At 43.9% G+C, this 22178-nt stretch overlaps 2 protein-coding genes and 1 long non-coding RNA gene across 3 annotated transcripts in view; 1 reads left to right on the top strand and 2 right to left on the bottom strand.

Moving 5' to 3' along the window:
• The window catches only part of LOC117762213, a 22195-nt gene extending 13444 nt beyond the window's left edge, over positions 1–8751 (bottom strand). Inside the window, exon 1 of the long non-coding RNA XR_004613969.1 lies at positions 8741–8751. This is a non-coding gene — a long non-coding RNA (uncharacterized LOC117762213). The remainder of the gene's footprint in view (positions 1–8740) is intronic.
• Positions 1134–2810, bottom strand: LOC117762184 (tripartite motif-containing protein 16-like). Its single transcript, XM_034586701.1, has one exon. The coding sequence runs from the start codon at positions 2808–2810 to the stop codon at positions 1134–1136; it is 1677 nt and encodes a 558-aa protein (XP_034442592.1).
• A 349-nt stretch (positions 8752–9100) lies between the features above and the next one.
• Positions 9101–21365, top strand: fam83c (family with sequence similarity 83 member C). The gene is made up of 5 exons (XM_034586700.1): positions 9101–9977; positions 13652–13819; positions 14129–14253; positions 19275–19505; positions 20147–21365. Exons 1-5 carry the CDS (start codon positions 9474–9476, stop codon positions 20922–20924), a joined length of 1806 nt encoding a protein of 601 aa, XP_034442591.1. The 5' UTR covers positions 9101–9473; the 3' UTR covers positions 20925–21365.
• Positions 21366–22178: the final 813 nt, after the last annotated feature.

Genomic DNA, 22178 nt, shown 5'->3' on the forward strand with positions numbered 1-22178 from the left:
ATGTGAAGGCAGCAGAATCCTCACTCATCCTGCAGTCTGTGCTCACTTTAAGGGTCAGGATGAAAAGCCTGGACATCTGAGAGAAGTCTGGAGTTGAATTGACCCGTGCAGTTCAGTTGGTTTGGGCCTTGAAGACTCCCTCTGGAGGTATTCCAGGCACATTTAGCTGAAACCCTGCAGAACACAGCAGAGGGGTTTTATATCCCACCTGACCCTGGACAACCTGGAGATACGCTGCGATAACAGCAGATAAGATAAGATGGCTGTGGAGAGGAATGTCTGTTGTTGATCCAGACTGGATTTATTCTTTATTTCAACTTTCAGCTTCTTCACACATTAGATTTCAATGCTTTATACATATATAAGAGATTTAAATGTATAATCACATGTATAAGAAACACACGTGATGAGAGCTGCAGGACAAACCCTCAGAGGGACTCGATCAGGACACTCTCCAATGGAACTGCTGGTTCAGATCAGGAAAATCAAAAAGAACAGAAACCTACGCAGCAGCAGATCAATATGCCCGTTCACTAAATATGTAAATACAACGAGGACGAGTGGATTCACACTTTACAGAGATGAGCCGTGATAAAAACAAACCAGGTTCCACATTTACAATGAGACCAAACATCCCATAACACTGATGCTCTGTAAATCCAACCAGAGTGCAGTTGGTCTGTTGGACATGTTGACGCTCTGAGTTCATTGATCACTTCATCAGTAAAGTCTGTTCAGTGACTCTTGTTCAGTGATTTCATGGACACACAATCAGTTTGTTTCACCTCCGTCTCACATGTGGAAAAGAAAAGAACAAAGAATCATCTCATTGATGAGGATCAGGATCAACACAGGTTCTAAAACATCACACAACCTGATTTCTACTTTGATTTAGAAAACAACAGCAACATTAGATCTTTCAAACACATTCATGTCAGTGTAATTATAGATTTCTGTCTTTACAAAGTGAGAACTGAATATGTGTGATAAAGGAAGGTCAGTGTTTGATTGACAGCTGATCTCTGTGCGGAGCAGAAACGTCACCACGACGAACTTTGATCAACAAACATGGAGACAAAAGAAGTTCAAGATTTAAACACAGAATCTAAATCACTGCTTTTAATGACTCGAGTCTATTTGAGTTTACACAACTCAGCTGTGTCTCCATCATAATAAATCCCAACTCCAGCATAGAGAGGCTGAGTGAATGTGGTCTGGACTCTGTGGAGGAGAGTCATGGTGTCAGAGACGCTGTAGAAGGACAGAACACCTGCACTGTGATCCAGGTACACTCCTACTCTGGAGGACACAGGACCTGACACTGGAGTGTTGATGCTGTTGTAATAAAAGTCATAACTGTTTCCATAACAAGATAATGACCAAGATTTATTATTTAATCCAAATCCACATTCATCTGAGCCTCCTGCTCTTCTGATATTCTTGTATGTGACTGCTACACCAACTCTTCCTCCTCTCCTCATCTTCACCTCCCAGTAACAACGTCCAGTCAGACTCTCTCTACTCAGGACCTGAGGCCAACCAGTGAATCTGTCTGGGTGATTAGAATAATACTGATCTTCACTCATTACTGTTACTTTTCTGTTTCCCTCAGATAATAACAGATCTTCGTTTACTGTGTTTGGATCCAGTGTGATTTTCTGTGAATATCTTAAGAAGTCAGCTCTGGTCTCTGGCTCTGGTTGTGGCAGTAAAACATCCACTTGAGACACAATCTGTAAAATCTCTGTCTCTGTCTCACTCAGAATGTCCTGTAGTCGACCTCTGACCTGGAACACAGCTGCTGTCACGTCCTCAAAGGTCCTCAGAGGACGGATCCTGATGCTGGATGAGTGTGTAGATCCACTGAGTGGTGACAGTGAGGGGTAGTTGTGTAGAAACTGGTTGTGATCCTCTGTGTCTGAGAGCTGCTTCAGTTCATGGTCTTTCCTCTTCAGCTCAGTGATCTCCTGCTCCAGTCTCTCCTGAAGCTCTCTGACTCGACTCACTTCAGTTTCCTGCTGGGATCTGATCTGCTGATAAACATCAGAGCTTCTTTCCTCCAGCAGACGGATCAGCTCAGTGAAGATCTTCTCACTGTCCTTCACTGCTTTATCAGCAGAGCCACTGACGGCCTCCTCCTCCAGTGGAAGCAGCTTCACGTCTTTCTCTGTGTCCTGGACTCTCTGCTGGATTGTTTGTCTCCTCAGCCCGAGCTCTCTCTGCCTCTCAGTCCTTTCTGCTGCAGCTGACACTGTGTCGTGGTCTTTATGTTCCTCCACAGAGCAGAGATAACAGATACACTGCTGATCAGTGCGGCAGAACATCTTCATCACCTCGTCGTGACGAGAGCAGATGTTCTCCTGGAGCTTCTCCGAGGGCTCCACCAGCTTGTGCTTCTTCAATGGAGCTGACTGAAGATGAGGCTGGAGGTGTTTTTCACAATAAGAGGCCAAACAAACCAAACAGGACTTGAGAGCTTTCAGTTTTCTCCCAGTGCAGACATCACAGGCCACATCTTCAGGTCCAGCATAGCAGTGATCAGCAGGAGCAGCTTGGAGTCCAGTCTTCTTCAGCTCCTCCACTAAATCAGCTAACATGGTGTTTTTCCTCAGGACAGGCCTCGGTGTGAAGGTCTGTCTACACTGAGGGCAGCTGTAGCTTCCTCTCTCCTCCTCTTTGTCCCAGTGGGTGTTAATACAGCTCTTACAGTAGCTGTGTCCACAGCCAGTAGTCACCGGATCCTTCAGTAGATCCAGACAGATCGAACAGCAGAACATTTCTCTGTCCCGTTGATTTTCTTGCTGCGCCATTTCAGCTGGTGCCAGAGACTGTAGAACAGGTTCACTTCCTCTGAACAGAACCAGATCTCTGCTCCTCCCCCTCTCGTTCACCTCCTCTTTTTACCACGTTTTAACACACTATTGAAAAGAGCAACAATGTGGTCTTACCTCTCCTCACCAGTGTTGCCTCACTGTTTAAAGGCGACTGCCTTTGTTGCCACACTGTTTAAAGGCGACTGCCTTTGTTGCCACACTGTTTGCGTTCTCTTATTATATTATATTATTAAAGAGTAAAGTTGTGTTTTTATATTATGTGTGCCTTAGTGGTATATATCACTAGTTAGGGCCTGAGCACCAAACACAGGGAGACAGTGAGACAGTGAGACAGTGAGACAGTGAGACAGGGAGGCCCTATTGAAATTGTAAGGATTATTATTATTTTTCAGGCAAATGAATTGGCTTTTTGGGGGCTTTAACATGCTCCAATCGTTACCAAAGTTTGCAGAAAATTAGAAAGTGGTGAAAATGTACGTATTCTGGAGTAATTTTAAATGGGCGTGGCAAAATGGCTCAACAGCGCCCCCTGGAACGCAGCCCCTGAGTTCACATTGACCAATCTTCACAAAAATCCATACACAGGTGTATCGTGACCAGACAAACAAAAAAGTCTAGAGGTGCAATTTGAAAAAAGCAACAGGAAGCCCGCCATTTAGCATTTAGTGGCCATTTTGGCCATTTTTCACATTTTTACTTTGACGAACTTGTCCCAGGGCTTTCATCTGATCAACTTCAAATTGAGATGAGTGTCATCACAACAAGACGGAGATAAAAAATAACTCAAAGATCGATTTTTCGTCGGATTTACAAAGTACTTCCTGTTTCATGGTGAATCAGTAGGTGGCGCTATGACACTGAGGAAATATTGACACATAGAGCTGTTCAGCCTTGGACTATAATCATGAGACAGAAGTTTGGTGGTGATAGGACGATGCACACTGGAGTTATGACAACATCGTGTCCTTTGGCGAAGGATGATCCTTCGCCGCACCTCAATGTTTCCACGGTTTGAGGAAATGTCACGATTCGGACCATGGTCCAATGACTTGTCTCAGCTCATTTGAGCTGTTTATTGTTAAGCAGCCAGGAGCAGTGCATCAAAGTATAAAACATGTCACTTCCTGTCGCCAGTAGGTGGCGCTGTGACGATGAGTCAATATAGATTAAATTTTCACCACTTTTGAGCTTGTTGAAGGCTCAAAAAGCCAAATCATCTGGGTCAGAATAATAAGAAGAAGAAGAGCCAACATTAACTTCAATCTAAATTAAATATGTTGTAAGAATTTAGATATTATTGTTATAAATAATTGTTATTATAGTAATTGTTAGAGACAGACTGTTTCTACAGTTTCCGCATTTGTCCACCAGATGGTAGTGTTGTACTGTTGTTGTACTGATTAGGCCGCGGAGGGGGGGGGGGGGGGACCGGGAGAAACGGCTCCGAACCACGGCCACTAATCACGCACTACATTCCACGCCATCACGTGCAGCGCTGTCAGTATCACTACGCACAGGTCAAAAACAACAAATCTCCATGTTGTTGAGATGACGTCATTTAACGAACGAACGTGTAACGTCAAAACGTGTAAACGTGTAACGTCAAAAATTGGCGACTTCCTGTTGCGTTGTTCCATAACGCTCCGCCATAACGCCTTTTTTGTGCCACTTTGTATATATTCATATATACAAAGTGGCACAAAAAAGCCGTACTGTTGTTGTACTGTTCCTAGAAAAAAAAAAAATGAAAAAAAAAACATATATATAAAAAAAACCACTAAAGCCTAAATGGTGGGCTTCCTGTTTGGTGTAGCATATCTATCCAAGAGACTTATTTGTTTGTTATGAAAAGACACATGTCCCCATCGATTTTTGTACATGTCGGTCAATCGTGGTGTCGGGGCTGCCCTTTAGGGGGCGCTAGTCAGTTATTTTGCCACGCCCATTGGCAAAATAACTTAATAATTCCTTAAAACCATATGAATATTTTCGGGGGGGGGGGGTCTGTTGATACACAAATGTAGTTTGAGGGAGGTTGAACCTCGGACACTGAAGTTACAGCAATTTCGTGTGTCACAGCGAGTTGATGAACTTTGACCCCACGCCACTATTATGGCGTTTGATGAAAAGTCTCAGTAATCTTATGCCTTCATTATCAAAGTCTTGAGACCCGTTTGACACAGTTTGATATGGTTGCAGTAAGTGGATGAGGAGGAATACATCAAGTTCGTCAAAGTAAAAATGTGGAATATGGCCAAAATGGCCACTAAATGCAAAATGGCGGGCTTCCTGTTGCGTTTTTCATAATGCTCTTTGAGACTTTTTTGTTTGTCTGGTCATGATACACCTGGGCTACGATTTTTGTGAAGATCGGTCAAAGGGAAACCTAGGGGCTGCGTTCCAGGGGGCGCTGTTGAGCCATTTTGCCACGCCCATTTCAAATTACTCCACTTTCTAATTTTCTGCAAAGTTTGGTAAGAAGTTCAGCATGTTGAAGCCTCAAAAAGCCAATTCATTTGGGTCACTATAATAAGAATAATCCTTACAATTTCAAGAGGGGCTCGGTGCTCGGGCCCATTATTATTATATTTTTTTATTAATTATTCTAATTTCTTTTCATTTTTCATTTCATTCTTATCTTTTTCCATGACTTTTAATTTTAAATAAAAAATTTGAAATCAAGTTATATCTATTTTTTCATATTGAATTTGAGCCAATAAAACCCTAAATTCTGTTGGATCAGAGGGACGAGTTTATCTGGAGCAACATCCAGAATTTATCTAAATCTGAACTTCTCAGCGTTGAGTTGCTCCATCCTCTGAAAGCTGTGAAGAACAGAAGTTGATATCACCTAAAAGTCTCGCTTGGCTTGAGAGGAAGTTTTAGTTGGATCTCATCTGAAAATAGCTGGTATATAATATTGAATCTTTTTAATGTTCTCATCCCACATCACAAAATGGCTCTCCACTGGCCCACGTGGAACGATGGCACTTGGGTCTGCTCCTCTTTGTCAGCCAAAGGTGGCCTGAGCAGTAACACAAGGCAGTGTTTCAGTTTCTCTGCAGTTCATAACCAGTCCTTCCACTTCTCCTGCTGCCTTCAGCATTTACTCGCCCTCACTTGCTTCCTCTCCTTCTGCGTCGCAGTATTTTCTCCCTCAGGAGTTTCCCCTCTCTCTCTGTCACTTCCTCCATCTTGTTGGTGAAGCGGCACCATCATGACCCACTGGTTTCCACCTCACAGTTATTTATGCAGATACTGTAAACCTGTGTGTGTCCACAGGGCTGAACATGACTCATCAAGGTGACGAGTGACTCAGCTCAAACACGTGATCGTGAACATATAGTTATTCACCGTTCCATGTTTCATCTGATCTGGTAGTTCTGGTTTCACATGGGAATTTAGGGACTAAAGAACTTTGTCTGACAGGTTGCCATGGTAACATCGTGATGGTATCACTAGCAGCATCAGCACCTTCAGGCGCAGTACTACAGTACTCCACAGTACTACAGTACTACAGTCAGTACTACAGTACTACAGTACTCCACACTAGTTCAAATGCACCAAATGAACGTCATCGTGGTTCAAACATTTTATCACCGGCGGTGAAGACTACTTCTTCTTCTTCTTCTTCTTCTTCTTCTTCTTCTTCTTCTTCTTCTTCTTCTTCTTCTTCTATTGTTTAATGCTGTCTCTACTTCCTGTGATTGGTCCAAACTATCCACAAAGTGTTTTCACTGCAAACCAACAGAACCAGGTTCAGTTTGATCCAGACCCAGAACTCCTCTTCTGCTCTGAGGAACCTTTCACACCTGATGTTCAGGTTCAGACTGAACTGAAGAGTCTGAAGCTCTGAACCAAACCAGGTGTGAACGAGTCCGTGTGACCTGTGTCATTCAGACAGAAAACTTTTGTTTCACAGTAAAAAATGTTAAAAACTAGAAAGCTTCAGTTTGACCAATCAAACTCGACACCAGAGCCCAATGAGCAGCTTCAATGATCTGAAACAACAGAACTGGAATAATCACATGAATACTCTGTTGAAATTATACAGAAAGTAAGTTGTATCCTTTGTGTAAATATTTTCCCTCCGTGCCGTTTAAGATAACTGTGACCTACTTTCCAGACACAGGCAGAGCGCCAACACAAGGTTTGACTGCTGTTATCACACAGTAGATGATGTCACAACCTGCCGGGCCAGTGGGACTCCTTCTCTCCACCCGCCTCCGACACGCTGCATGGAAACCAACCAGAAGAAGCGTCGCTCTGCTCTGCACCATGTTGACTTATTTAAAATGCTGCAGAGTGAGGAAGTCAAACATCAGAACCTGCAGCTCAGCGGTGTTTGGTCTGAGGGGCGACGCCTCACCCCGCCGTGTCAATATGAAGTCAGACGTTCTTATGAACACGGATGTTCACGACCTGTTACGGACGTTATTTACCTTCCTCAGTCCTTCCTGCAGTGAACTGCTGATAACACGTTTAAATAAGGCCCCAGTTATAAAGAGTTTGTTTGCTTTTCATCTTATTCATGATTATTATGTCATTTACTTATAGAGATCAGCTCTAAGCATTAACATTACCTGTGAGTAGCAGGTTGGAACGACTGCGGTCGACTGATTGACCTCTTATCTAAAATCTATTTGGTTAAAATTTGCAGCTGTGGAATTATTAACACATTTCACTTATTAACATGTGAGTAGTTTGTCCAGCTGGTGACAACTTACAGAACCTAATGTCGAGGGAACCGCACGGAGCTGTTCGTCAGAATGGAGAAGCTGCAGATCTGCTTCCTCTTTAACTGAGTTAGTTTATGTTCTGTGGTGACGCTGCTGTAAATGTTAGCATGATGCTAATAAAGGTTTTGGTTTCCTCAGTGTCAGGACACAGGGACAGTTTCACCTCCACATCAACACAGAGACGAACCAGACACGTCCTGCATTCGTCTTTTAATTTCTTCTTCATCCTGTTGGAGCAGAGACGATTAATCCGTCTGTCTGTCTCTCTGTCTCTCTGACTCTCTGACTCTGTCTCTCTGCCTCTTTGACTCTCTGACTCTCTGTCTCTCTGTCTCTCTGACTGTCTGTCTCTCTGTCTCTCTGACTGTCTCTCTCTCTGTCTCTCTGTGTCTCTGTCTCTCTATCTCTCTGTCTCTCTGACTCTCTGACACAGGAAATCCACGTTGCACTTTATGGAATCAAACCTAGTTTTCACTGAGACTTTCCTGAGAAATCCTGATTCATAAATTTTAATTGTTCGTCAGATTCATTGGAAACGTTTTCACACTTTGTTAAAACTTCTGTTGTTGTTGTGTCCTTTTGAAAAGTTTCAGTTTGGAAAACGTTTGTGCTGCTATTCAGCAACAAACACGTGTCGAGGCAGTAATCTGTCGTAATGACTTGATCCCTGTGTGGCAGATGGAGGTGTGTGTGTGTGTGTGTGTGTGTGTGTGTGTGTGTGTGTGTGTGTGTGTGTGAGTGTGTGTTTATCCACCAGCAGCAGTCTGTCTCTGACCTCTGACCTTTAACACCTTGTCTTATTAACCCTGAGGACCCTGTGGCAGCGTTCAGGTGAAGCAGGTCATAAAAATGACTTTTATACCTTCAATAAATGATCTTTAATAAATTGTACTGAAGTGGTGAGGACACAATGAATACATGATTTTAGTGTTCAGAGGAAGAGAAGGCAGCCAGAAGTACGGCCTTCAAAATAAAAGTTTAATTATTATCATAAACAGGGGTTGAGTGTTTTAAAGATGTAATGTATTCATTAACTGCTGTTATAGAATATGTGTCTATCATCAATCTTCTACCTATCTGAGGTTCGGGTTGCTACAGACACCCAGCTCCTCCTGGTGGATCCCGAGGCGTTGCTAGGCCTGATGGGATATATAACCCCGACAGAACGACCTCCTCAGCTGCCGTGGTTACAACACGTGTGTCACATCAGAGTGTTCAACGCGTCATTTACTTTTTAACTTAATGTTCTGCTGTTTAACAAGTAAAGTGTGAGTTTCCTACACCTGGTGGAAGATGTTGACCAATCAGAGACTGGGCTTCATCAGGAGGGGGGGGTCTTAAAGAGACAGGAGGTAAAACCAAGTGTTAGAAACAGAGGCTTTTACACTTATTAAAATGATCAACCTGAATATGAACACAACATATTTCTTTGAACACAGGATTAAACGAAGTGTCTGGATCAAAAATCACAGAAACATCCAAACACATTATTATGGTTTTATTTTGAAGTTCCTAACCAGAGTGGGACTTCCGTGTTGTGAGCTGGTTGGCTTGACAACAGAGTGACGCGAGGAGGGGGAGGAGCCCGAGCAATGACAATGACCAATGACAGGACAGGTAGCAACAGGTGAGCACGCGCACACACACGCACACTCCCTCAGAAACACACACACGCACACACACACACACTCTGTGGAATTAGAGAAGTTTGGACCATTTCAGTTCCCCGGAGCTTCCGCTGCAGTTGACCCGGACTCTGAGCTCATCGCCCGGGATCAGGATCCTCCGCTCTCCGCCGGGTTGATACTTGAATCCCTTCTCAGATCGCATCCCGCTCGGATCCGCAGTTTCTCGGGTCGAACCCATGATGTGTTGTTAGAGAACCCGTGACGGAAGCACCATGATGAGCTCGGAGGCTCTCCGGCCCAGCTCCAGCGGCAGGAAGCCGCTGGGGAAGCTCGCCTCCCGGCTGGAGGAGGTGAAGAACCCGTGGCGGCAGGTGTCCACGCTGGAGCTGAGCCACAACGAGGCGGCTCGCCTGGCCACGGACGCGCTGCTGGAGCTCGGGGAGAAGGAGTACCGCCGGGTCCTGGCCGAGGAGCGGGAGCTCAACTTCCTCTCCCCGCAGGAGATCCGCTACATCAGCCAGCACGCGGCCAAGACCTGCGGCCCCGACACCAACGGCTCCAACGAGCGGGACTTCGGGGACGCGGACGTCGTGTCCCAGCTCACCTCCGGGACTTACTTCCCCATGATGTCCGACGAGGAGCCACCGATGCTGGAGCTCGGCTGGCCCGACTCCCCGGCGAGGTTCGGCCCGTCGGAGACTCAGATCTACTTCCAGAGGGACAAGTCCCACAACATGAAGGACCTGGTCCGGTCCCTGATCAACAAGGCCAAGAAGGTGAGACCCGGACCGGTCTGTGCATCCCGAGGTCACCGTACTACGTGATAACACAGGAGAATCAATAATCATATTTAATACATAATGATATATAATAATATAACCTGGGAGAGGTTTCTCCCTTCTTCACCTGTTAACGGTTTTAGTAGTTTGACTCTTAAGGACAGAGGACGTCTCACCTTGTTAAAGCCTCTGAGACAAACTGGGATTTGTGAATATGAGACTATACAAATAAAATTTGATTGATAATAATCTATAATAATATTTAATACATAATGATATCTAATTAAGTTTATTACATAATACACGTGAACAACGAGGCAGCTCAAAGGTTCACATGTAAAAAGCATCATAAACTGTTAAAGTGACACAAGACAAAAAGAAAAGACAATATCAAATGTGTCTCATATTCACTCAATAACAAGGTGACGTCTGTTCTTAAGCTTCATCATTAAATATGAGTGACGACACCAGTGCAGTGTAAGAAGTGAGTGATCATTGAAAGTACAATGATTTAGTTTAATAATGATAATTAATAACCATTATAGTCTAAAGTCTTGACTAATTTGTCTCTTTGTGGTTTTGTCTCTTTGTGGTTTTGTCTCTTTGTGGTTTCAATCATAGAAACAGTCTGAAGCTTTGGTTCATGCTCTTGAAGTCGGGTCTTTGTGTGAATTAAACTTTAAACAAACTGAACTTTACTTATTATAATCAGAGTATTTTATATGATGAACTTGTTCAGACAGGATCTTTACTTTCTGTGGCATAAATCATTATTCTGTCAAACACCATGATGAGGACATCGTTGTCTCGTCCTGTCTCTGGACTGTTTTTCATGTGTCCATCAGTCGACTTCGTACGTTCTCCCCCAGGACCTTATCTCTTGGTCTGTCCTGACGTTTGTCCTCACGGTCCATTGACTGCTCTGTCACACGTGTAGCAGCTGACCTCAGATCAGATAACGTCCTGTCAGATAACGGACAGGAAGACAGCGGGCCCTGGGGACGGACATGTCACGGACAGGGACAGCCCCCGGACTGAGACACTCACTGTGGTCGTCTCTCTGTCGGTCTCTTTGTGGTTGTTTGTGTGTCTCCTTGCAGTTCTTGTAACGTTTGTTTTGTGTCTTTCTGGCTGTTTTGTGTCTCTCTGAAGTCCACCTGTGTCTCTGTGTCCCTCACTGACCCAGGGGACCGCTGGGGCCGTTGGGATTCAGTCCCAATGAAAGCAGCTGATGTGTAATCATTAACTTCGGCTGATGCTTGTAAACGTTGCGCTCATGACTGTAAATGATGAGTTTGTCATGAAGTCGTATAGTGATCACACAACACAGACACACACAGACACACACGTTCCACATGATGTCGGAATACAACCGAGTGGAGGAAGGTTTTCTGTCGGACCTGTTAACGCTGACCCCGTTCTCACGTTTCTGCTGAGTCAGCACGTCTTCGGATCAAATGACCCAGAATGCAGTTCATCAGTCTGTGGACACAGCGGCTGATGGACGGCTGCTGGTCCACACAGATGTTTGTTCCACTTCTGTGCTCGTCACAATCGTCCTGTGGCCCTCGCATAGTAGTAATAATAATAATAATAATAATAATAATTATTATTATTATTATATAAACTGTATTTTCACTGACATAGAACATAAAACAGGATTCAACTTAATTTAAGTAGAAAACTTTCAAAATAATAATTATAAAATATATTAAAGTCAAGTACGATAAAATAAATAATATTCATTATAATAAAATATATAAATAGAATAAATGATACAAATTTAGAAAATGACATGATAATCAGGTGACACCATCAGAACATGTTTTTAATTGAAATATGCAAACTGGTGATAAATGAATAAATATTGTGACAAAGGTAATTTTTCTTTTTTTGTAGAAACATATTTAAAGTGAATTCATTTCAACGTAACGTGCTCTTTCGTCAGTGCAAATGAAGTGTTTGTGTAAAATGAGATATTTACTATTTGTATACTATAAACCCGGCCCCTGGAGGTCCAAGTCTCCAGGGGCCGGGTTTATTCTGTGTCCGTTTGGAAATCTTATTACTTGCAAGTTTGTGCCACCAAAGATAATAGTTTAGTTTATTTCACAACACAAATACATAGAGGAAATGTAAAAATACACGTGGGATGTGGTAGAAACGAAGTCTGATATGAAAACTGAACCCACATATAACAAAAATGACATACTGACAAAATCTTAAACACAGGTTGTGTATTAGAATAAAAGTGAAAATTGGACATATATTAGTAGCAGAGGGAAAAAATGAATATGTGCTTTATTACAGTTTGACAAAAAAAATGTAAAAGAGTTAATTTTCATCACAATTCAAATGTTTAAAAAGCCTCTTTGATTCTGTTTTTGCACCTGGACACTGACACAGAGGAATCCAACACATCTACAGTCTTACTCCATTAGACCTCGACACAATATTTAATAGGAAATTGACCAAAAGATGTTTCATACAAAGGAAGGTAAAGAATCTTTGCCCGTCTAGTTTCTTGATTATGGAATATTGTGAGTTGTTGCCAAAAAATATCAAACAATTTAGTAAATCTGAGTTTGTATATTATTATATACATGAGGGAACAAACACAAGAATCAAGAAAGTACAATTTCTGCAAAGTACGATAAGTAAGTGACATGTAAGTGCTACTAAATTGTTAGTTTAAACTTTTATTAAGATGGTTGTTCAGTTCATATTTGGTTTAAAAGTGTAGACTGTCCATATTAACGTATCAACACCTGAACAGTGCAGCTGCTGCCTGTTTGTGAGTCTGTGTTGCGGTTTGCTTCTTTGTGTGTTTGTACTCTGTGGGAACTTGGAGGCTCCGGGGACCAGCAGCAAAGGTTTGGCCCCGGGGCCCGAAACGGGTTCATCAGGCTTAGTTGTCAAACTAAGGAAACTAAATCCGGTTTGTTGCCAAGTAGGTTTTTCACATGTGAGGAAACTGCTCTGGTGTTTTGGTGCAAAACATTAAAGGAGAGAAATTCTGCTCATATTCAGGTTGATCACTTTAATTAGTGTTATGACTGTAAAATGTTTTCATGCTCTGAGGTTCAGAAAACACATCCCTGTCCTCAGCCTGTCCATCGCTGCAGCTCCTCTCTTCAGCCTCTGTCTCTTTAAGACCCCCCCCCCCCCCCCCCTCCTGAAAAAGCCCAGTCTCTGATTGGCCAGCTGCTCCACTCTGTTGTGATTGGTCAACCACTCGTATCACGACTTAATTCTTGTATAATTTTTCCCACTTCAAGTAACAATAAGATGACAATTAATTAACGACATAAGATAAAATGATGTTCTGTTACAGCAGCAAAGGAAGAGTAAAAATAAAAATCTGTCAAGTATAAAATAATTAAACATGCAGTGTAAAGCAAATTATACAAATATTAATTATAAACCATGTAAGGAATTGAAATTGTTCAGATAAATAATGCACAGTTAAAATGAAAATCTTCACCATCATTACAGTCCACAGATTAGAAATCTAATCTTCCCTCTGCCTCAAATTCTTTTTCTCACGAGCTGTGAAAAGTATCCCAGTGATCTGCTCCTGTTTCCACAGGGACGTATTTATAGGGGACACGTGTGTCTTTGTGCTGTGAAGACGTTGAAACTCTCTTGTCCCTCGTGTCCTCCTGCTCCAGGTGATAGCCGTGGTCATGGACGTGTTTACGGATGTTGACCTGCTCTGTGACCTCATGGAGGCGTCCAACAAACGCCGGGTCCCCGTCTACATCCTGCTGGACGAGAAGAAGCTCGGCTACTTCACGGACATGTGCTCGGCGCTGGACATCCAGAACTCTCACCTGACTGTAAGGACAGATTTCACCTTCCGATTCTGAGATGCTCTCACACTCAATTAGCCCCGACCTGTTTGTGTTGATGCATATTTACTTGTTGTACCTTGTTTGTATTTTTATTAGACTCGTGTTTTCTAACTTCTTGCTCTCTGAGGTGTGTGTGTGTGTGTGTGTGTGTGTGTGTGTGTGTGTGTGTGTGTGTGTGTGTGTGTGTGTGTGTGTGTGTGTGTGTGTGTGTGTGTGTGTGTGTGTGTGTGTGTGTGTGTGTGTGTGTGTGTGTGTGTGTGTGTTGCTAACAGTGAAATATGTGTTTGTGTGCAGAACATGCGTGTCCGCAGTGTGTGCGGCGACACTTACTGCACCAAGAGTGGCAAGAAGTTCTCCGGTCAGGTCCTGGAGAAGTTCATGATCATTGACTGTGAAGAGGTCATCGCGGGGTCATACAGGTTAGAAAGGAACACACACACACACACACACACACACACACACACACAGGAAGCGTGAACTTTGACTCCAAATGACGTCCATGTCGGATGATGGCAGAATTCGAGGAAGAGGAAATGTGTCGTCCATTTTTTTATCCGGGTCAAAATGGCGTCTGGCCTTAACCCCTGATACTTATGAGATTATCTATATCCAGATATTATTAATGTGTGTCGGTGGACTCTTCCTTCATGAGCCAGCAAACACATCCCGAGACAAAGAGACACTCAGACTGTCGCAGTGAAAAGCACGTGTGAAAATAAGAATAGGTGTCAGCAGAGCCTGCTCACATTCAGCCGTCTGACATTTACTTTGCATCTACAGGAGGAAGCCAGTCGGCCTCATCATGAGTTTGTTAATGTGTGTGTAGATAAGATGTGTAACATGCTGGAGGAGGAGGAGCTGCTTGTGTTTCACCTGGGAACTACGGCTGCGAGGCAGAGAGTAGAAGTACACAACAACATCACTTTAATTATTTCACTCAGTCTTTACAAGAACTAAATTATTTCTCTTTTTCACTTTTCTCGCACCTAAATCAGAATCAGAATCAGAATTCTTTTTATTGCCAAGTATATTTACATATACAGGAAATTGCCTTGGTGTGGTTGGTGCCTTTGGACATAACAACAAATCGGACATAAAACAACAATATATACAGAAAAAACAATCTCTTCTTTGCTGTTCAAGGGTCTTTTACTCTTTTCAGTAAAGATCCAATAAAATTCTTATCATTTAAAACATTTGATGAACCATAATCGGTGTAAAACTCCCACTGTGCTCATGCTCTTAAACAAAGTGGGGCCGAGCAGAGCTGTTTGAAAATGCACCAAAGATGTTCAGTGTGAGAATACCACAAAACAGACGTCAACACAAAGTGGTATTGTCATAATTGGAGAACATAAAACATCATGACATGTTTCTTTGGTTAAATCCAGCAGAGAACGACGGCCGATCGTTGCATGTTTCTCTCTTGGTGTGTTCTCGAGAACAGTTTGTCCAAAGAGCTTCACACTCTCTTCCTCGTGACCTCGGCCACGCGTGTGAAGTCGATCATGTGAGAGGTTAAGGAACTTGGAGGAGGAACAGAAACAGACAGGCAGGAGATTCCTTTATGTGTCGTCAGAACACATTCTTTAAAACGCTCCGAGTTTCTCACGACACATTCATATCTCTCATTTATTAACTTTTACTATCATACCTGACAAAAGCATCCAAATCTCGAGGTTCAGCCGATGGAAACCGGAGATTCTTTCTCAACACGGGTCTAAAGCCTTGAATCGATCATCACCAGTTTGTGAGTCGACTGAAACTCAAAGGACAGATTGTTGCAGCTTTAAACCGGAGCTGAAACAAAGAGTGAATTTAACAGAGGAGCTGACAAACAGACTCAGAGAGTAGCTGTCGCTGACTCAGCTCAGACTTGGCTCCATTTTGTTTTGCTGTTTGCACCTTATTCCCATAGGGAGCGAGTGTGTGACTGTGTGTGTGACTGTGTGTTGGTGTGTGTTGGTGTGTGTGTTGGTGTGTCTGGTTTGTGCCAGACACACACTGCTGCAAAACTCTGGGGATTTTTAACAACTTAGTGTCACAGAGAGGGAGTGTGGATGATAATGATCGTGTGTCTTTGTCACCCTCCTTCGTGGTGTAATTATAACTCTCTGTAAACCTAAATGCGTTCACACTTACACTACAACTCACAAACCTCTTTTACTATGTCACGTTTTAGGCTTTAGTTTCAGTGATTGTACTGGAAAATGTTGTCTGGACATGTTGTGTAGTTGGTGTTTGTGAAGCAGCAGCAGCAGGTTGTTTCTGGACATGTTGTGTAGTTGGTGTTTGTGAAGCAGCAGCAGCAGGTTGTTTCTGGACATGTTGTGTAGTTGGTGTTTGTGAAGCAGCAGCAGCAGGTTGTCGGGTCCGACTCGTTCAAACAGGAACATGTGGGAACATCCAGGCGAGGGGCGGAGCCTGTAGAGCAGCAGGGGCGGAGCCTGTAGAGCAGCAGGAGGCCGGACATGACGTATAAACTCTGCTGTGGAAAGATCAGTGTTGTTGTTTCCAGCTCATCCACACCGGCGTCGGCCCTCAGCACCAAAAGATCTGGAACCTCCTCGTGTTTCCAAGTGGACGTCTTCGTCTTCTACGTGTACGGCTCCTCTTCTTCATCCTGAGATGTTTGTGTTCTTCCAGTTTCACGTCCGTCACGTGTTAGAAACCTCGTCCACACGTCCACTCGCTCACTGGGAAGCTTCAGGACATTTTACTAGGAGGCTGCAGGAGAAGTTCTAGAAATGTCCAGAGACACTGACTCAGACATTTGTTCTCACATGTAGAACCTGCAGAACATGTCAGGAACATGTCAGAACTTCAGTGCAGGTGTGAAAACAGCTAAAGAACATTTTCTCTGCCCTTCTCCCTCTTTCACATCAAATTCCTTCCAGTCTGATTGTTTTCCTATGTCCGTGTTTTCTCCTGGTCACAGTTAAAATTTAAGAAACTGTATTTATGCAGTGCAGGTTCACAAAGTTCTCCAAATTTACAAGGTCATGCAAGAGACAATAGATGAAACATTTAATTGATACCAATTGATTGGGACAGAGTGACCCAGAGTTAGTCATTTAAAAACAAGGCTTAACATTTTGATCATTTCTAAAAAGCACAGGTTAGCAGTGACATGAATCAGCTGCAGCGGGGTGTGGTGTCAGGTGTGTCGTGGCCGACACCAAACTGTGCTGCTGACTTTGGAATGAAGGGCGAGGTCTGACGAGGTTCTATCACCTGAGCACAACCTCCCTCCCTCCCACGCTATCTTCAAACCGCCTGCGATATTAAAACCCAGAAAACTGCTGCGTCACCTTCTGATACCGGGGGGCGTTCCCGAGTCGCGGCATCAGATTCTTTATTTGTGAAGCAAGTGACACACTGATGCAGAGATATCTAGGTAATAGCAAAAGAAAGTCGATAATTTGTTAACTTAGCTCTTTAAATGCATAAAACGACCTCATTATCAGTGTTTGTTTATGTATATTAAAACCTATAATTCCTCCTGTGAGCAAACATAACCAACAACTGTCAAGACTTTATGACAAAACTTCTAAAACTAACTCCATAATGTCAGTTTGTGTTTAATATTGGTTTTAACAGTGCAGGTTTAAAAACAGAAGTCGATTTGTTTCAGGTTTTAACTGAATTGACCGTTGCATGTTTGTCTGTGGTGTGTGAACGCATGTTGTGTGTTTATGTTGGTATGAAGATAAAATGATATTATAAACACATTTTAAGCGACAACACAACAGTTCTATAAAACAGTTATTTAACAGGTCGGTGTCGTTGTTGAACGGATTCTTTGTTTTCTCTTCTCACCAGTTGTGTACGGAGGATTTTCTTTATACTGTTTTTACTGGTCATTTGTGTTTGTGTGTCATGTTCTGTGTTTTCATATATAACACATATACATCTATTTGTTATCTGTCTGACTAGTCAACCCATGAATCTGAAATGGATATTATATGTGGGCGTGGCCAAAAGGGCGCCCTCCCGACCCCAGCCCCCGGCGATTCAAACTGACATTATGATTGATTTATGGTTTGTGTGAAGGAGGCGTCGTTCTGCAGTGAATGTGTCCAGCCTACCTGAGCGCTGAGTGAAGCCGTCCTGCAGGTTTCTAGCTGCTGTGAAACACGCTCACTGTCACAGAAGAATGTGAACGTCTCAAACGCTCCGAGGATCAGAGTCAAGTTCTTTATGGTGATTCTGAGAAGCTGCTGAGTCGAGACAAGTTGGAGGGAAATCTGGAAACTGTCCTGAGGGGACAGAATAAATCCAAACAGCGTCTCCACATAGTTCTTCAAACCAGGATACGTTCAACCTGAGAAACGCTCCTCCTGTTTTCTGATCAGTAACGTCTCCAGACTCGCAGCTTTAACCGTGCAAAGAAAATGTTGTAGAAGCAGAGATCGTGTTTTATGTCGAGTTTAACTTCTTCTTTTAAAACTAGCTGGTCAAGTCACATGGGGATTGTTGAGGTGCTTCTGCCGCTGGGTTTTCTGTAGATCAGAGAACGTAGAGGAACATGCGGGAGGCCACTTCATTTGTACATTGATTTTGTATCCCTCTGCGTCGGCGACACCTAGTGGCCAGAGGCATTATGTTGTCATCCGTCCTGTTAACACGATGTCTCAAGAACAACCTGGAGAGAATTTACTGAATGCGTCTTGTGAATTCAGCCTTTCACTTCCTCTCCGGAGGAGGTGGAGATGCATCGTCCATCTTTACCTGCAGTCGATGCCGACTCCTCGGACGAGCCCAAAATGTGCCGTTGCGTTGAGACGGAAAGTTCTGCAGTCACCATGCTACTGATCTTCTGTTTCTGAATGTTGAACATTATGTATATTCTGAATATCTCCTTGTTTCCTCTGAACGTCATGTTGTTTCCTCCTCGGTGTTTCTCCAGCCTGCAGAGTGCACGTACGCCCACATGTGTAAATGATGCACAGTCATTGATGCAGCTCTCCTCATGAGTGCACGTTAATGCATCAAGTTTTGTGTTAAAATACTGCGAGCTCAGAGACGTCTGTTTCCAGGGGGTTAACTCTGTGTCGGCCTCAGGTGGCTCTAGCTTCTCCCTCGTTTCCCTCCCTCGCTCCGCTCCGGACTCGGACTTGTCTGGTTCCTCATCGTCTGAATCTAGAATCCTCGGTTTCCTCCGCTGGCTGCTTGTTTATTATTTGATGGGTTTTACATTTCATTCACTAGATCTTGCTGCAGGTAAAAGTCACGAGTCGGCACAGTGACTCGTCAGCTGGAGGTGGAAGACGTCATCTTTAGTTTCCCTGCTCGTGTTTCAACTGATGTTTTTGCTGAGGAGCCACATTTGGCCTCAAAGTTTCTGCTGTGTTCAAATCTGCAGGTTCGCCTGTTCTACATCTCACTGCTTCCACCCTCGAACAACATGTCTGCCCCCTGTTTTCTGTTTCCTCTCCAGTTTCACCTGGCTGTCGGCTCAGGTGCACAGCAACATGGTGATGCATTTCTCAGGGCGCATCGCCGACAGCTTTGACCGGGAGTTTCGCTGCCTGTACGCAGACTCGCAGATCGTCGACTGCTTCTACAACCCAGAGGATGAGGGGATGCCGTACTACCCGTCGTACCAGGCCATGATGGCCCCTGGCATGGGGCCCGGCCCGGTCATGGCGCTGGATTTACACGCCGACAGGTACAAAACTGGAGTCCAGTTGGTCGCCTGTTGGTGGCGTCATATCCCCTGTGTGTGTGTGTGTGTGTGTGTGTGTGTCGTGTGTCGTGTTGTTTGTCTGAAGAGTCAAAAGTGACTTCATGATACACTTTTTATATCTTGGTGGTTTTTAACTCTGTATTTGAAGCAGATTAAGGATTTTAGTCGTCGGACGTCTGGAAGTTTTTAGAGAAACAAGCTGAGCAAACGTCAGCGGCAGCTCGACTCACAGCCAATCAGAGACGAGTCAGAGAAACACTGAGTTTTAACAGGAAGCTGCTTCATTCACTGTTTTACTGGAGTGAATCAGCTGCTTGTGTTTGAGGAGGAGGATTCAGATAAAAACCTCCTGAACCATCAACACTGAAGGAAGAAGACTACAACTCCCATCATCCCTCACTGCTGCTCCACCACAACTAACTCTTAGACATCATGCTTTGGAATAAATTAAACTTAGAAAATATTTGAAGTGGAAAAGTAAAACTAGTTTGTTCATTTGTACAGAAATGTTTCACTGGTGGACAGAACATAATAATCTGTCGAAATTCAAGATTAAAAAACAGTTTTGACCTAAATTTAAAGAATGTTCAGGACACTAATCGTAACCTTCTCTCCTTCTTCAGGCAGAGGGACAGAGTTTGTTCTGAACACTCCAGCAGCCAATCAAGTAACAGTGTCTCCAGTGTGAAGGTGGCGCCTGGAATGACTGCCAACGCCATCTATAAGGTCACTCAAGGTCACGACAAGAAGGAGACCAACAGCAACTCTCCCCTCAGCCCTGAGAGGAGGGGTGGGGGTGGAGAACAGGCACATATCCTGCCACCAGGACCGCGGCTGTCTGCTAACGGAGCGGCCAATCACATCCCAGTTCTTGAGCGACCCTCGCCGGCCTTTGGTCAGCCAATGGGCATCGAGTGGAACAAGCCCAGTGCGGTGGACGTCATGAGGTCCAATATCGGCAGCACTTCCTCCAAGTTCCAGGCACTGGGTTTGTACGACCACAAACCGAGCATGTTCCACGGCACCCCCAACTCAAGCCTGAACCCCAGGACCCAGACGCCGTCCCCGGTCAACGACAGCAAACTCACCCCCAAGCAGAGAGCCCTCAACAAACTCTCCGACCTCTTCCTGCCCACCTCCGGCAAGGACAAAGACGCCTACAACTCCTGGAGGTCACCGTCCCCTCTCGGCTCGTCGCCCTGGGGAGGGCCGGACCTCTCTCAACCGGAGCCGGAGAGCCAGCAGAGCCCGCCTCCCCCGCCCTCTCCAGTCGCTCTGATGAGCCGGACGGACCAGAAGCGCATGACGCTGGGCCACAGCAAACTGGACCTGGTGAACCATTACAACAAGATGAAATCCAAGCAGGTGTACAGCCGCTTTGAGCTCAAGAGCACGAACTGAGTCGAGAGGCCGTTGAGTGGCGACTGGTTCATCAGACGAGATGTTGAACGTTCTCCTCCTCTGCATCTCTGGTGTCTCTTGTTACGTCACCACCAGGAGAAACGTCTCCGTGGACCTATTTTTGAAGCTATGTCAGTTTCTCTTCTGCTTCCACACTTCTGATGATGCCTGGTGGAAATCAAGCCATTACAGAGTTTTCATCTGATTCCTGTCGTGACGACTTACTACAAGTACAGAAGTGATGAGACTCACAAAACACACAAGTACCACACATGACGTATCGAGGTCCTGGTGATACACTCATCCAATCAGGAGTCAGTCTCAGCTGTCAATCATGTCGTCTTAGCCTGTTTTTATATCATTAAATAACTAAATAAAACCAAACTGAGCAGAAACTTGAAGAAACGTCAGAGATAAGAACGACCTGAAATGACAGAAACATCTTTAACAATCGTCTACTTCGATTTTTTTTTTTTTTTAGTTTGGTCTCATCTGCTAACATGGAGGAGGTGGGGCTTATGACATATAGTGCAGTCAGCCACCAGGGGGCGATTAAGATTCTTTGCCTTCACTTGTCATATCATAAAACCAATTTATAAAAAATGTATTAACAAATTAATTGTAAAACTTGACAACGCTGAATGTTACATTCAGTTTTTTAACGGACAAGAAGATTCAGAAAGAAACAAATAAATTCAAATGTGATGTTGAACAAGAAAAGAAGACTCAGGCCCTTAGAGAGCGTATCCCTCCGCCCAGGCCCGACGCTAACTCATTCTGCCTTTACGTACGAAAAGAAAAGTCTGCTTCAAACGTCACTGCTCACATACTGTGTCTGTTATGTTCGAATGGTTGTTAAGCAATTCCTCCACTAGAGGGCAGCGCGGAGTAAACAGTTTTCTAACAACAAACATGGCGACAGTGATTTGAGAGTTTGTCCTTGAGACGAGGAATAATGAAGTAGCTTCATGTTGACGCTCAGTTTCTTACCAACTCGCAAACTCATTAAGTTCAACCGTTACTGAAATGTCCTCCTCGTGTCCTGTGGGCGTCTTGCTTCAGAAATCTTAAACTTCAGATAAAACTCTGCAAAAAAGAAACAGTTAAAACAGCTGATTTGCGAAGCAGCCTTTTCCTCGACAGACAGGAGATTTCAGAATGAACTTAATGTGAAAATCAGTTGATTTCCACTCTTTTATATATCGTAACACACAAAAACAGAAAAAGGATTAAACAGAGATTATGAAGAATCGG

This window comes from Hippoglossus hippoglossus, chromosome 5 (genome assembly GCF_009819705.1).
Source record: "Hippoglossus hippoglossus isolate fHipHip1 chromosome 5, fHipHip1.pri, whole genome shotgun sequence".
NCBI lineage: Eukaryota > Metazoa > Chordata > Actinopteri > Pleuronectiformes > Pleuronectidae > Hippoglossus > Hippoglossus hippoglossus.

Coding starts and splice junctions, on each gene's coding strand:
- LOC117762184 (XM_034586701.1), bottom strand. CDS start 2,810: ATGGCGCAGCAAGAAAATCAACGGGACAGAGAAATGTTCTGCTGTTCG.
- fam83c (XM_034586700.1), top strand. CDS start 9,474: ATGATGAGCTCGGAGGCTCTCCGGCCCAGCTCCAGCGGCAGGAAGCCG. Junction 14,254..19,274: donor GTCATCGCGGGGTCATACAG/GTTAGAAAGGAA, acceptor TTTCCTCTCCAG/TTTCACCTGGCTGTCGGCTC. Junction 19,506..20,146: donor CTGGATTTACACGCCGACAG/GTACAAAACTGG, acceptor CTCCTTCTTCAG/GCAGAGGGACAGAGTTTGTT.